The sequence below is a fragment of the Geotrypetes seraphini genome, chromosome 5 (genome assembly GCF_902459505.1).
Source record: "Geotrypetes seraphini chromosome 5, aGeoSer1.1, whole genome shotgun sequence".
Taxonomy (NCBI): Eukaryota; Metazoa; Chordata; class Amphibia; order Gymnophiona; family Dermophiidae; genus Geotrypetes; species Geotrypetes seraphini.
In genome coordinates this window covers 165539644-165556422 of record NC_047088.1, presented here as the reverse complement: position 1 = coordinate 165556422, position 16779 = coordinate 165539644, and the positions used below count along the sequence as shown (strand labels likewise).

General features: G+C 39.0%; 1 protein-coding gene across 4 annotated transcripts in view; it reads left to right on the top strand.

Annotated features, from left to right (window-relative positions):
* The window catches only part of SPAG16 (sperm associated antigen 16), a 695820-nt gene that overhangs the window by 189480 nt on the left and 489561 nt on the right, over nucleotides 1–16779 (top strand). The window contains exon 11 of one of the 4 annotated variants that reach the window (XM_033946739.1): nucleotides 4798–4839. The exons of the other annotated variants lie outside the window; for them this stretch is intronic. Within the exon in view, the coding sequence (XP_033802630.1) occupies nucleotide 4798 (1 nt within the window). The 3' untranslated portion in view covers nucleotides 4799–4839. Of the gene's footprint in view, nucleotides 1–4797; nucleotides 4840–16779 lie in introns of those variants that run through there. 4 annotated transcript variants of the gene reach the window in all.

The following is a 16779-nucleotide window of genomic DNA, read 5'->3' as shown; positions in this document are numbered from 1 at the left end:
TTTCCATATGCAGGCAGTATTTCAGAAAAAGCTAAAGTCTTTACAAAAGGTTTCACGCCCTCACCAAGCTCCCGAAAAGTTTTCTGTGCTGCAAGTGTGGAGTTGTTGGCAAGGTCATTTGTTCCCAGATGGATAACAACATCAGTGTTAAAATCCTTAGTTTCTTCCTTAATTATAGTCAGTATTTGCCTGGAACTCCTGGTAGCTGAGGATCCTGGAAGACATTTCACTATTTTGGACTCCTCGCCCTGTGTTCCAAGGTTAATGCCTCTGATGATGGAATCCCCCAACAGTAATAGTTTTCTGTTTTTGGCTTTTTTATTTGTACTTAGGGTGCACTTGTTCTCTTGAGTTACCTTCATTGGTTCCAGTCCCACCTCCCTTCTGTTTTCCTGAGTATCGCAGTGCACTAGTGGAGCGAAGGAATTCTGTAGAGGTAATATTAGTGAAGGTGGATGTTTCTGTGTTACATGTCGCAGTCTTCCTGAGCCTACTGTGACCCATTTATTCCTGGGCTGTTTTATTCTTTGAGGTAGAGGTGGTAAGTTGGTATGATTTTGTGGAGTAATGGAAGCTGCTTTAATTGTATTCAATTCCTGTTTAAGTTTGCAGAGCTCCTCCTTAATACTGGCAAGTTGAAGACAGATGGGGCAAGCCTTAAGCCTCCAAATAGTATGTCTTGGAATTAAAGCACCACAGTGATTGCATAGAATAAAGGTCATCTTGATTGGTTGTGAAGTCCTGATTATATGGGTCTCTATATATGAATAGTGGTCCCTGGGGTTGGTGGGACTATAAGTAAGACTACTAGTAAGGCAGAAATATAGGCTCTATACCACCTAAAACACAGTATTTTAAACAAAACTGCAGGAAGAGGAAATAAGATTTAACAGAGGAAAGAGAAGGATTTTTTTGTGCTTTTTTATATTTTTTTTTAGTAAGAAACAGGGAGGAGAAGAGAAATTAAGCAGATATAATGCTGAAAACCAGTGAAAAGAGCAGAATATGAAATGCTGAGTAACTTAGCTTTTAGAAGTTCACAGGGCAGCCTTGTTTCAGCAATGTCCTTATTTGCCACATGGAGCACCTTAAAATTTATTAACAACTTAACAGAGATTCCAGTAGAAAAATCCATGTGTTAGTCCTTATGGTTGAACTCCAAGATTCAAATTGGCGAGTCTAAGATCCTCTGGAAGCATTGTTTGCAGGAAGATATACGTATGCTAGATCAGTGATTCCCAACCCTGTCCTGAAGGAACACCAGGCCAATCTGGTTTTCAGGCTAGCCCTAATGAATATGCATGAGAGAGATTTGCATATGATGGAAGTGATAGGCATGCAAATTTGCTTCATGCATATTCATTAGGGCTAGCCTGAAAACCAGATTGGCCTGGTGTTCCTCCAGGACAGGGTTGGGAACCACTGTGCTAGATGATATGATATCTGATGGAAAAATGCTTGATTTTTCATGACTGCAACAATCATTTGGTATTTCAAAATCTCAAATATATAAGTGGTTCCAGTTGAAGCAAGTCATTCAGAAGGGGTTCCCTGATTGGCGAAATCTAAAAAAGCAGTATAGCTTGCCGGTCCTATGCTTCCAGGCCGCCCAGTGGTATAAATTAATATCTGGTTATATGAATAAGAAACCAAAAACAAGTTTGAGAGATATTTGGAGCATTGAGATTAAGCAGCAGATTTCTGCTACTCAGTGGCCACGGATTTGGTCTTGGAGGATGAGGTGTACAGCGTCAGCATCTATGAGACAAACTTGGGTTTTTTTTGTTGCATAGAAATTTTTAGACCCCCCTGTTCATTTGCAGAAATTAGATAGTTTTAAGTCAAATAGATGCTGGCACTGTCACCTGGATATAGGGACACTGGATCATTTATTATTCTATTGTCTTTTGATACTTAACTTCTGGAGATCTATTTGGGGACATATTAATCTGATTCTGGAGACTGTGATTCCGCTGTCATATAAAGTGACAATATGTGGGAATGTTATCTCCTACATCTCCAGTAGACAGGCATAAAAACCTATCATTCATCTCATCGAACTGCTGTTGCCTGATATTACACTTGCATGCTTCTTTCCTGGACTGTGCAATAAAAATCTTATACCATTTTTCACCTTGTGCTTATTTATATTGAGTAGCAGCCGGGCATTAGTGTTTCCTTAATAAGCACCACTTCAGCTACTTAGTCACATTGACCTTTGTCTTATCTAGTGTTCCATGAGGCCCAGGTTGCAGAGGGGTGGGGGGTGGGGAAACAGACTAGCTGGCATGTCTCCTGCCTCACAGCCTGCAACCAGCATAATATTTGAGAACATAAGATTAGATGAGAGGTGGAGAGGATGAACCAGGTGCCTTAAGTTGGTGGTTTCTTTCAATCAGTTTCCTACCCTGACAGCTTGAGATATTCTGAACTGCGGCCGATTTGGCATGCTTTGGGTGCTCCGTTATGGAGCTGTAAGCACACCGATGCTACTGCCCAAAGGACGCCTAAACAGAGCAGTATAATCCAATTAGAATTGCTATGCTTTTATTGCTGATTCTGTAGCACAGCGGTTAGGATGAAGGTTGGGGTGTGAGCCTGGTCTGGGTTCAACTCCCTCATGTCCTTCAGCTGACAAAATACTCATTTTAATTAAAATGACAAGCTACAGACCAATCACATCTAATTTTCATCTCAAACTGCACAATCTATTCCAAAAGTTGAGTTTGCATTTGATAAAAACGGCAGTATATAAATCCATGTCACATTTATTGAACCTGACTTGAGATTCTGGATTTTGGGACAATGAAAGCAGTGCTTTAAGCCATTGAGCTACCAGTCTTTTTTCTCAGCTAACTGTGAGATGATAGCTAAGCAGATTTTACCTTAGCAGATCACTAAGCTATGATATGACAGGAGAGTCAGAGAAACTGGAGTGGAAGGTGCTGTAGCTCAATGAGTAAAAGCGCTGCACTGATCTTCCAGAGGTTGTGAGTTCAATTCCTGGCTTGTCTTTTACTTGTGGCATTCTACTTTGCAGGTGCACTTTGATGATGTCACAATGAGGTCATCATTGTGCAGCTGCATACCTTCATTTGCAATGAACTAGAAGCCACATTTAGGTCTATTCTGTGTTTTATTCTGTTTTTAAGTTTGGCCAATTGAAGTTATAGGCTTTCTGTTTGCTTTGAAGAATGAGCTGATTGTAGCAATGTTTCATGACAAACAGAGTGTTATTTAGAGTAAGGAATCGCTTTTAAAAACCTCTCTCAAATAACGTCTTTGGGATGCCCAGAGAAAGCTGATTGGATGACCTAAATAGCATGTATTGTGCTAAAGCCTTTCTGGAGCTTAAACCACCTCTATTTGAAGCCTATAGGGAGCTCAAAGTCCTATGCTTTACACTTCTTATAGGAGCTAATGATATCATTGCTATATAGGTTTCTGAATAGCACAGGAGTGAAACTTTCCCCCTTCCATGCTGATGTTTGCAGATCAACTCCCACTTAGTACCTCTCAGTCAAACAGTAATCTTATATTTCTCCTTTTAAACATGGCATACTTTATGACTTTTTTTGTTTTTATACTGTTGAAGTATACAATTCTGAAATAATGAAGAAAAAGGATATAACAGGAAAGTGAGATCTACCTTGTTCTGTCTCCTAGCAGAATTAACTGCCATTCACTACCTATAAGGAGTAGTATAATCAAATCAGAATTGCTATTATTGTACAGCTCATTGTCTAGTATAGCAGATTAGAGTGAAGGTAAGCATGTCACATTTTTTCAATATGCACACTGATGTTCCCAGATCAACTCCCACTGAAACTAATATATTATAAATATCCTTTTAAACATGGTATACTGTGTTTTTATTATCCTTTTAATGATGGTATACTTTGGGTTAATTATGATAAAGCTTACAGTCCTGAAATAATGACAACAAATCAGTAAAAACCACCTTTTTATATATAACATCGTAGGGATGTCTATCTGGCGTCTATATGGAGGTTTTTGGAACGCGTGCCTAATACATGCCTAAGATACTCTTAGTGCATTAGAGATGTCTATACGATGCCTATGTAGTGCCTAAATAACGCTGATTGCCAGTTGCGCCACAAGGACACATAAAGCACACCTAAAGTTAGGCGCAGTTTACAGAATCGGGGCCTTAGGACTCCTTTTACAAAGCTGTGCTAGCGGTTTTAGCGCATGCATAGGATTAGCGCATGCTATAGCGCGCTAGCTGAAAATTTACCGCCTACTCAAAAGGAGGCGGTAGCAGTTAGCGTGGCAATTTAGCGCGCGCTATTCCGTGCGTTAAGGCACTTGCGCAGCTTTGAAAAGGGGCCTTTAGGCGGTATAGCAAATGCAATGAACTTGAACTATTTTAGTTTTTTGAATGTACTGTATATTCCACCTCTTGTGAAAAATGAAAAAAATATTTGTTTATATGGAAAATTGATTTTTTTTCTGATGCAACTAAAATGGACTTAGTTCTATTGCAAATACAAGCAGTGTCTCACTTCCTGTTCACCACACAATTGTTTCCCACATATTCACCTTTATAGGACCCCCAGGGACCCCTGAAGAAGACTTTTTGTCGAAACACGGACCGTGTTGGGTCCTGTATCCCCAGCGGACTAGGTCCTTTAAGGCTTTTATGTGGATAGCTTATTTTTATGTGGATGAATTAATTTTTATGTAGATGAAATTATTTTATGTGGATGATTTCAGTGTATCTTTGGAACTTAGTATTTTTTCATAAGTATAATATTTTTCTGTATGTGATTTCAGATGCTAGGTACCCAGCTTAGAACATGGGAAAAAGAAGGCTACAAATATGTAAAACTGTGTGGTTTTTTTTCTTTTTTACAAAAACAAATGAAAACATAAATGCTGACTGCTGTAGTAGTTTACTTTTAGAGAGTGTGGAATTATGTTGTCAACTTGAATAAACCAGGAAAGCACATGCTGTCAATGTGTCACTAGCAAACTGTCAACAAACTATGTCATGAAACTTTGGAGAAAAGTTGGAAAAGGATCAGTTATGGTTCTATTGACAGTTCCTTTTAAGATAATTCTTGCTTTAAATAAAAAGTAACACTGATTTACTTCTGATTGGTAGTTATTACAAATTGTAGCTTATGGAATTATGTATAAAAGGGTTGCTAAATAGCATTATGGATTTTAGGGCCTGTTGTTCAGACGCACCTATGGTATAAGGTGATGCACTCAGGAATACCCAGACCATTTTTTAATATCTTAGAATTTTACACCCCCTCTAGGGATCTTCATTTGGCTCATGTTTCCCTGTTGAATGTGCCCCAATTAAAATCTGCAACTTTGGAATATACCCCTAAGAGGGCATTCTTTTTTGTTGGATCTTCTACATGGAATTCTTTACCATTAGATTTAAGGGAGGAACTTTTGTTCCCCAGATTTAGGAAACTATTAAAAGCATGATTTTTTTTAAACAAGCCTATGGGGTTTTACTGGATGTTTGTTAGTTGCCTTTATTGCGAGTATGACTTTTTTCTTGCTATTTTGCTGGAATTATTGTGTCAAGGCTCAGTATTTCTGATTGTTTTTTTTGGGGGGAGAGCTTTCTTGCTATGAATTGTTTTTAATTGATAAAAATTTTTTTATGGCTGTTTTTCCTTTGGGTGGCTTTGGGAAAGAGCTTTCCTATTTTAATATTGTATTTTTTTTCTTAATTATTCTTTTGATTTTTAACATTGTTAACTGCTTATATTTTTTAAGTGAGAAAATGGTAAAGAAAGTCATTAACCTTGTAAAGTTGTAGTGGTCTTTGCTAATTCGGACTGGGGTTCCTAATTTAAATTTGGGTTATTTTGGGTTCAAAAGAGAAGGAGCATCAACAAATATCTTCCTACTTGGGGCCATGAAACCAACCAAAGGTGTTCAATGGTCTGGTTTGTTTTATTTGGTTTATTGATGTCTGTTATTGAGGCATCCTGTATGACTTATGGAATTTTATATTTTGATGTATGTGTGGGTTTGGCCAGTTTTGGCCTTATACGATATTCATTGTTGATGCAACGTGTTTGTTATATGTAATTTGATTTGATATGTAAGAATGTAATTTGTTATAGCGTGTCTCTGAAGTGTTTTGTATGATAAATGTAAATTCTTTATTTTATATGTTAATATGTAACTCATCTTGGATAAGGGCGGGTGAGAAATAAACAAACAAAAGTATTTCCATGTAATTTCATTGAGTGTCCCCTTGTTTTTGTACTTTTTGGAAGGATTAAAAATTGATTCACTTTACCTGTTCTGCACTACTAAGGATTTTGTAGATTTCATTCATATTTCTTCTCTGCTGTCTCTTTTCCAAACTGAAGATCCCCAATCTCTCTAGTCTTTCCTCATATGACAGGAGTTCCATCTTGCTCATCTTTGAACCTTTTCTAATTCTGCTATATTTTTTTTAGAGGTACAGCAACCAGAACTGTGCACAATACTCAAGGTGAGGATGCACCATGGAGTGATTCAGAGGCATTATAATATTCTTGGTCTTATTTACCATCCCTCTCCTAATAATTCTTAGCATCCTGTTTACTTTGTTTTGCCTCAGCCACACATTGGGCAGAAGATTTCAGCATAGTGTGTACAATGACATCCAGAACTTTTATTTGGGTGCTGACCCTTAAGATGGGCAGGTAACTATGATTTGGATTATTCTTCCCAATGTGCATCACTTTTCAATTGTCCACATTAAGGGCTCCTTTTACTAAGGTGCGCTAATGTTTTTAGCACGCGCTAAAGATTAGCGCTTGCAAACCACGTGCTAAATGAAAAATACTAACGCAAGCTCTATGGAGGCGTTAGCATTTAGCGCGTGTGATATTGTAGCGTGCGGTGAGCGCGCGCACTAAAACCTCTAGCGCACCTTAGTAAAAGGAGCCTTAAATTTCAAATGCCATTTGGACGCCTAGACTTCCAATTTCCAAAAGTCTTCCTGCAATTTTTCATAGTCCTCATGTGTTTTGACAACTGTGAATAGTGCAAATTTAATCACCTCTCTTGTTCCAATTTCCAGATCATTTATAAATTTGTTAAATGGTACTTGTCCCAATACAGATCCCTGCGGCACTTCACTACTCTCCTCCATTGAGAAAAATTGCCATTTAATCTTACCCTCTGTTTTTATTGTCCAGTAACCAATTCTTAATCCACAATAGAACATTACCTTCTATGCTACGACACAAAGAGAATGACACAGGGACAAAGTTTCTCCCCTTCCCCCCATGCTCTGTCCCTATCCTTGCCCTATGCCCATGAACTCTGCTCCATCCTCATGCCATCACCGTGGATTCTGTCCTTAGGCATGGCCTCTCACCTGGGGTCAGGCAGGAGACTCAGACACCTACACTCTCTTGTAGCTTTCCAGACTGGTGTGCATTCAAATATAAAAAGATAACACTAAAATGAAGACACTCAACACACATTCAGATGTGCTCAAGAAATGACAGTTATTTTTTCCAAGGTCAGGCCACCATGATTCTGTTATCCCTTGGTGCTCCTGGCATCTTTGGTTTTCCCTTGTACCTCAGCTCAGTATTAAGGAACCAATGCCTCTTCAGACTTTTCCATCTCTTCTAATGCAGAGTCTAATGCAGAGTCACGGATGTCTTCTGCATCTCAATCTACAGGCTTTATACCTGACAGCTTGGTTCCTCTCGGACTGAGTTTTATCTTTCTCATCCTGTCAGCCGTATTTTAGAAGCGTCATGAAAACCATCTACGCAGCAGTGTTACCAGCAGAAATGGATGTGGTTTTCCACTTGGTGTACTTTTCATCGTCATGATGCTGTATCCTCCTCTATATCTACAGTATTGGATTTCTTCTACATTTCTCCAATTTAGGTCTGCTTTTCACACCCCAGCTGATACTAAACATCGAACTGCTCATCCTGTTTTGTCCAGATTCATTAACAGATGACTGACTCTTGTTCGAGTTTTGTATTGGTTGTATCTTGCTTAATGCCTGTTCTCCTCTGTACCATGAAGTTTATATCTGTATTGTTGGTTGACTGTACAGTCTGTGTTGTCATTGCTACCAAACAATTTTTTTTGTAAAAAGCCAGACCTTTTTAAGGTTAAGCCACCTCTCAAACCACCTCCAGTAGTTTGAGATCTCAATGTTGTTTTCTCTTCCATTACACTTATGAAGTCTTCTTTTGAACCAATGTCTTCAGCTTATCTGAAATACCTCACTTGGCCAGTGGTTTTTTGTTTTTTTTTCTCATCTCTCTTACCTCTGTTTGAAGAATGATGGGAGGGGCCTTATGTACCTATGCCAATCAGGGACCCTTAGGCCCCTCATAGTGCAGGATTCCTCTGCGATCAGCTGATGGAAAGCCTGTTTTTTTACCACTCTTTGGGTGGTGACCACTGGGGGAATGAGGGGGGGGATCATGTCTTAAATCCCCCAGTGTTCATCTTGGCAGTTTGGTCATCTTTGGGGCACTTAGACCTGTTTTACATTTTTCTAAGTTCCGGCGTGAAATGCTAGAAGTCTAAAAAATAAAGTAGGGGAGTTAGAGTATATAGCACTGAATAATGAGGTAGTTATAATAGGCATCTCAGAGACTTGGTGAAAGGAGGACAATCAATGGGACACTGTGTTACCTGGGTACAAATTATATCACAATGATAGAATAGATCAAATTGGAGGAGGAGGGTGTTGTGCTATATGTGAAAGAGGGAATTGAATCAAACAAAATAAACATTCTGATCAACACAGATAGCAGTATGGAATCCATATGGATAGAAATTCCATATGGGAAGGGAAGGAATATATGTGTGGGATTATGCTGCCCATCCTCTTGGACAGAATGAGCAGACAGATGAAGAAATGTTTTCAGAGATTAGGGAAGCTGGCGAATTGGGCAGCAGTATAATAATTGGTGATTTCAACTACCAACTTAATTTAAGGAAAGGACACAAACAATCATTCACAATACTAGAATATATGTCCTATGTAGAAAATGGAGGGGAACCTCCCAACTCAACATGGCTTCACACTACCAGCCACACACCTATCTCAGGAAAAAAACAAGCTATGAGAAGTAGAGAAAAAACCTCAATTCGGCTTTATTGGTAAAACAAAAACAACAAAACAACAACCCTCCACTTCTCATATAGCTTCATTTCAATCAAATGTTCAAAATATGTCCTGAATATTGCTGGAACACAAGTGAAGCACTGTTGTAGTCTGAGGGAACCACCCCTCTTTAGATGTAATGCCAGCTCACCAAAAGCAAAAATTGTGAGCATCACACTACTACAGAAAACTATTTCAAGTCCCAAAAGAAATTGTAGGAAAATAGAAGAAATCACACTTAGCTGCAGTTAGCTCACACTGGGACCAAACACTGAAATCTGCAAATCTGGAGCACTGCGGCCACAGAACCCAATGGTGAAATTGCCGTTTTGCAAAAGCTGTCGGGTGGATTTCTACTGTCACAGTTATAATTTATGGATACCAGTTGCTATGTAGAACACTCAAAGGCACTCCCAATAACTGGAAACAATCTCATGGTTTGTTTTTTCCTGAGACAGGTGTGTGGCTGGTGGTGTGAAGCCATGTTGTGTTGGGTGTTCCCCTCCATTTTTTATATAGGACATATATCCTAGTATTGTGAGTGATTTCAATTGCCCCAACATTGACTGAATAAATACTTTATCAGGGAGTGCTAGGGAGGTAAAATTCCTAGATGTCATAAATGACTGCTGCTTGGAGCAACTGGTCTAGGAACTAACAAGAGGAGGAGCTATTTTAGATTTGGTTCTTAGTGGAATGCAGGACATAGTACGGGAGGTAACTGTGTTGAGCCCGCTGGGAAACAGTGATCATAACATGATCAAATTTGAGCTGATAACTGGAGTGATATTGCTAAAGAAATCTACTGTAGCAACATTTAATATTCATGAGGGTGATTACAATAAAATGAGGAAAATGATTAAAAAGAAACTAAAAGGGTCTGTGCAAAGGTCAGAAGTGTAAACCAGGCAAGAATATTGTTCAAAAATACTATCATGGAAGCGCAGACCAGATGTATTCCATGTATTAACAAAGGTGGAAAGAAGAGAAAAAGTCAGCCGGCATGGTTTAAAGGAGAAGTGAAAGAGCTATTACAGTCAAGAAAACATCCTTTAAAGCAGGGGTCTCAAAGTCCCTTCTCGAGGGCCGCAATCCAGTCGGGTTTTCAGGATTTCCTCAATAAATATGCATGAGATCTATGTGCATGCACTGCTTTCAATTCATATTCATAAGGAAATCCTGAAAACCCGACTGGATTACGGCCCTCAAGGAGGGACTTTGAGATCCCTACTTTAAAGAATGGAAAAAGGATCCCAATGAATAAAATAAGAAGAGACATGAGCACTGGTAAGTTAGATGTAAAGCATTGATAAAGAAAGCTAAACAAGAATATGAAGAACTTGTCAAAGAGGCAAAAACTCATAGAAACAATTTTTTATGTACAGCAAAAGCAGAAAACCTGTGAGGGAATCCATGGGACCTTTGGATGATCAAGGAGTAAAAAGTACGCTCAGGGTGGATAAAGCCATAGCAGAGAGACTGAATGAATTCTTTGCTTCGGTCTTTACGGAATAAGATGTAAGAAATCTACCTGAATCAAAAATGGTTTTCAAGGGTGATGAGGTGGAGGAATTGAAAGAAATCTCGGTGAATCTGGAAAATATACTAATCCAAACCGAGAAGTTAAAGAGTGATAAATCATCTGGACCGGATGGTATACGTCCCTGGGTAGTGAAAGAACTCAAACATGAAATTGCTTATCTGCAGTTAGTGATCTGTAACCTGTCGTTAAAATCATCTATAGTACCTAAAGATTGGAGGGTGGCCAATGTTATGCTGATTTTTGAAAAGGGTTCCAGGGGAGATTCGGAAAATTACAGACCGGTAAGCCTGACCTCAGTGCTGGGTAAAATATTGGAAACAATTATAAAAAATAAAATTGTGGAGCACATAGACAAACATGATTTAATGAGACAGAGTCAGTATGAGTTCAGCCGAGGGAGGTCTTGCCTCAACAATTTGCTTGACTTCTTTGAAGGTATGAATAACATGTGGATAAAGGTGAGCCAGTTGATGTAGTGTTTCTAGATTACCAGAAGGCTTTTGACAAAGTTCCTCATGAGAGGCTCCTGAGAAAATTAAAGACTCATGGGATAGGAAGCAATATTCAATTGTGGATTAAGAACTGGTTATCGGACAGAAAACAGAGGGTAGGGTTGAATGGTCATTTTTCTCAGTGGAGGAGGTAAATAGTGGTGTGCCGCAGAGATCTGTGCTGGGACCGGTGCTATTTAACTTATTTATAAATGATCTAGAAATTGGAACTACAAGTGAGGTGATTAAATTTGCAGATGGCACTAAACTGTTCAAAGTTTTTAAAATACATGCAGACTGTGAAAAACTGTAGGAGGACCTTAGGAAAATGGAAGACTGGGCGTCCAAATGGCAGATGAAATTCAATGTGAACAAATACAGAGTGATGCACATTGGGAAGAATAATCCAAATCATAGTTATCGGATGCTAGGGACTACCTTGGGTGTCAGCGCTCAAGAAAAGGATCTGGGTGTCATCATAGATAATATGCTGATGTCTTCCACCCAATGTATGACAACAACCAAGAAGACAAATAGAATACTAGGAATTATTAGAAAAAGGATGGTTAACAAGACTAAGAATGTTATAATGCCTCTGTATCGCTCAATGGTGCGATCTCACTTTGAGTAGTGCGTTCAGTTCTGGTCTATCTCAAAAAAGATATAGCAACACTAGAAAAAGTTTAAAGAAGAGCAACCAAGATGGTAAAGGGGATGGAACTCCTCTCGTATGAGGAAAGCCTAAAAAGGTTAGGGGTCTTCAGCTTGGAAAAGAGATGGCTAAGGGGAGATGTGATTGAAGTCTACAAAATCCTAAGTGGTGTAGAATGGGTACAAGTGGATCGATTTTTTACTGAATCAAAGTTTAGAAAGACTAAGGGCACTCTCTAAAGTTAAAAGGGGATAGATTCCGTACAAACATAAGGAAGCTCTTCTTCACCCAGAGAGTGGTAGAAATCTGAAATGTTCTTCCGGAGGCTGTTATAGGTGCATACACCCTCCAGGGATTCAAGACAAAGTTAGACAAGTTCCTGCTGAACCAGAACGTACGAAAGTAAGGCTAGACTCAGTTAGGGCATTGGTCTTTGACCTAAGGGCCGCCACGGGAGCGGACTGCGGGGTACGATGGACCACTGGACTGATCCAGCAGCTGCAATTCTTATGTTCCTATGTAATACTTTTAAAACCAATAGGAGGAAATATTTTTTCACTCAGAGAATAGTTAAGCTGTGGAATGCGTTGCCAGAGTATATGGTAAGAATGGTTAATGTAGATGTTTTTAAAAAAGGTTAGGACAAATTTCTGGAGGAAAAATCCATAGACTGCTGTTGAGACATACATGGATCAGTAGCATAGAATGCTGCTAATATTTGGATTTTTGCCAGGTACTTATGACTGGGATTGGCCTCCGTGAAGACGGGATACTGGGCTAGATTGGCTATTGGTCTGACCCAGTAAGGCTATTCTTATGTTCTTATGATGTCCTGGGAAAGCTTTGATTATTGCTTCAGGATGTCCAGGTTTAAGCCCGCCCGATACCTGCCCATAATACACCTCCCAAACACGCCCCTTTGAGCTCTGGACACACAGCAGCTTAGAAGTGCTGCTGACATCCAGAAAGTTTGTTTTGTTGGCACTTGGATGTCCCTGCTATTAGAACGTCCAAGTGCTGACTTAGGCAGGTTTTTGGATGTTCTAAAGTTTTGATTATGCCCCTCTATGTAAGATATGCATGTATTTGCAGATCCACATATTTACAGAATAAGCACATAGTGGAATTTTGCAATTTGTAGTTATGTGCTTACAAATTTGTATATGCGTATATGCCATTATTCTAATCATTTTCACATATAAACATCATATAACGGATCTTTTGAGATTATTGCTTGCTTGAAAAATCTTGAAATATTTTATCTAAAAATTATTAAACCTTTTTGCCCTCAAGGCACCAGTGCATTATTCATAAATAAAGTATCACATGCAGAACCAAATGACTGTAGAAAAGGAAAGGACAGCATGAATTTTAAACTTCTTTACATCCCCCCAAACTATTTTTTAGTCAATATAAAGGATGAAGTTATGTGAAATGTAAATCTTGAGAAAGTAGAATGTCTGAGGGTTTGTAGGGCACTTTTGTCACCTGCAGATTGCTGTTTAACCACATAAACCATGAATGCAAGTGCCAGGGGAATAGAAATACTACATTTCATTCTGTCTCTTTCAACTTAGTGCTAGTCTTCTATGCTGATCTCTTCTAAAGCAATCTAACAGTTTCAACACTATGGGGATCACTTCTGAATTATAATCGACATGATTTCCAAATGAAGCTGTCTCTTCAAGTTCAACTCTCATCTGATTCCCACTTGTAAGGTCAGTGAGTGAATGAACTCCTAATATTGTAATGGTAATATACTGTAATTTCAAGCAGCTTCTCTGGGACAGGATAGAACACAATTATGTCAGATACATCAAAATGCTTGGAAAAGCCATTATCAGATGTTGTTCCCACAACAGATCAAGAATTCAGAGAAATTAGGAGGATGCCTGAATATGGTAAGGGTTAATATAACTACCATACAACTTATTTCCCAGTCAGGTAGTTAATTGGACAGATACAGGAGTCTGAAGAGGATTAATATATATTTTATACTGTGGATGTTTTCTGTAGCAAGACAACAGACAGTTACCTAGATGAAGCCCCATGAAGAGCCCTTTTGGACTGCTACATATTATCTTTTAATTTTCTACTCATTTGTATATCTATGATTTGCTTATTTAAAAATGTGTCACCACTTTGAAAAATTATCTAAAGTAGTTTACAGTGTAAATTCCAACAAATTGGTTTACAAAATTAAAACATAAACACAACTATATAGTAATAAGGTATATAATATACAATAATTAAAATTGTTCACTAGTAGGGTTGCTATGGTGTATTAATAAAATAACACATATTGGGGCCCTTTTACTAAGCTATGCTAAAAAGAGGCCTGCATGGGTTTCCTGTACTATGAGACCTCTTTTGGCATAGCTATAAAGTAACTGCATTTTCCATTTTTCCTATTGATGGCCACACACTAATTTTCCAATTAGTGCATAGGTTTCCCGCACACTAATGCCACCTTTAGCACTTCTGTAAAATGGTCACATTTCCTATTTGTCCTATTATAACCACATGCTGATTTCCTAATTAGTTCATAACCATTATTGCCACTTATTTACTATACGTTAAGCACCCACGCACTAACTATGTTCTAATTAGAAGAAGGTGATATAGATGTGCTGATTAGTGCAGCGGATGCCTCCTCTCTGCCTCTAAACACACCCTCTGTGATAATAAAACCTATTTTTTAATGTGTGGGTAGCATATGTCGATTCCATAACTACCACGGGATGCCTGTGTACATTCTATGGTAGTGCCTTTTTAAATCTGCAGTAAGTATATATTAGTGCTTACTGCAGCTTAGTAAAAGTACCCCATTATTTGCCAAATAATGCACATTAACAGGATGATTTTATAAAGTCATTTTTATGCATATGTGGTATACTTATAAAATGTCTCATAAAATAATATAAAAACTGCCGTGAATAAAATATTAGACGAGAATATTTAGAAGAGAAACACTGCATAAATGAGAGGTATAATACAATTTTGAGATTCAGTAAATTATTGATATGACAAGATTGGTGTACCCATTTAAAAACTTGTAATCATCCCTTTCAATCAAATCATATTTCAGTGAAACAAAAAATAAAACTTAGGAGGGAATTCATCAATGTGTGCTACTCTTAAGACAGGTTATAAGAATATAAGAACATAAGCAGTGCCTCTGCTGGATCAGACCAGAGATCCATCACGCTCAGCCGTCCGCTCATGTGGCAGCCCATCAGGTCCAGGACCTGTTTAGTCATTCTCTATCTATACCCTTCTATCCCCTTTTCCTTCAGGAAATTATCTAATCACACCCTCTGGAAGTGCATTCCAGATGTCCACCAGCCTTTGGGTGAAGAAGAACTTCCTAGCATTGGTTCTGAATCTGTCCCCTCTTAATTTTTTTGAGTGCGCTCTCGTTCTTGTATTTATCGAAAGTTTGAAGAATCTGTCCCTCTCCACTTTCTCAATGCCCTTCATGATCTTGTAAGTCTCTATCCTGTCTCCTCTAAGTCTCCCCTTCTCCAGGGAAAAGAGCCCCAGTTTCTCTAATCTTTCAGCATATGAAAGGTTTTCCATACCTTTTATCAATTGTGTCGCTCTTTTCTGAACCCTCTCGAGTATCGCCATATCCTTCTAAAGGTACGGTGACCAATATTGGACACAGTACTCCAGATGCGGGCGCACCATCGCCCGATACAATGGCAGGATAACTTCTTTCGTTCTAGTTATAATACCTTTCTTTATAGTACCCAGCATTCTATTCGCCTTCTTAGAGGCCGCTGCGCACTGTGCCAACGGCTTCATTGTGTTGTTCACTATTACCCCCAAGTCCTTTTCTTGGGTACTTTCACCCATTACCAGCCCTCCCATCGTATAGCTGTACTTTGCATTTCTCTACATTAAACTTCATCTGCAATCTTGTTGCCCACTCTTCTAGTTTGTTCAGGTCCCTTTGTAAATCTTCACAGTCCTCTGTAGTCCCAACTCCACTAAATAGTTTGATGCCGTCTGCAAATTTTATTACTTCGCACTTCGTCCCTGTTTCTAGATCATTTATAAATACATTGAACAGCAGCGGTTCGAGTACCGACCCCTGCGGAACACCTCATGACCCTCCTCCAGTCTGAGTAGTGGCCCTTCACGCCTACCCTTTGCTTCCAACCAAATTTTGATCCATCTATGTACGTCTCCTTCCACCCCATGGTTCTTCAGTTTCCGTAGTAGGCGTTCATGGGGTACCTTGTCAAAGGCTTTTTGGAAATCTAAGTATACGATGTCTATGGGGTACCCTTTGTCCATCCGTTTGTTAATTCCTTTGAAGAAGTGCAATAAGTTTGTTAGGCACGATCTTCCCTTGCAGAAGCCATGTTGGCTTGTTTTCATCAGTTTATTCCTTTCTAGATGCTCGTCGATGCTTTCTTTTATCAGCGCTTCCGCCATCTTCCCGGAACCGAAGTCAAACTTACCGGTATGTAGTTCCCCGGGTCACCTCTCGATCCTTTTTTAATGATGGGCGTAACATTAGCTATCTTCCAATCCTCCTTGATCACGCCTGTTTTCAGGGATAGATTACAAACCTGCTGTAGTAGTTCCACTATTTCCTCCTTTAGTTCTTTCAATACCCTAGGGTCTGGGCCCGAAGATTTGTCAGCTTTTAATCTGTCTATCTGCTTGTGTACATCTCCAAGGCTTACTTCCATGGATGTTAATTTTTCTGCTTGATCTCCTTTGAAGATGTCTTCAGGTTCCGGCATGTTGGATATGTCCTCTTTTGAGAATACTAACGAAAAGAACATGTTTAGTCTATCCGCCACTTCTTTTTCCTCCTTCACCACTTCTTTCCTATCTCTTTCATCCAGCGGTCCCGCCACAAGTCATGCTATTTTAGGATATAGCACAGGGTCCCCAATCCAATGAAACCTTGTGCTAAAATAGCACAATCTGTGGTAAAATAACC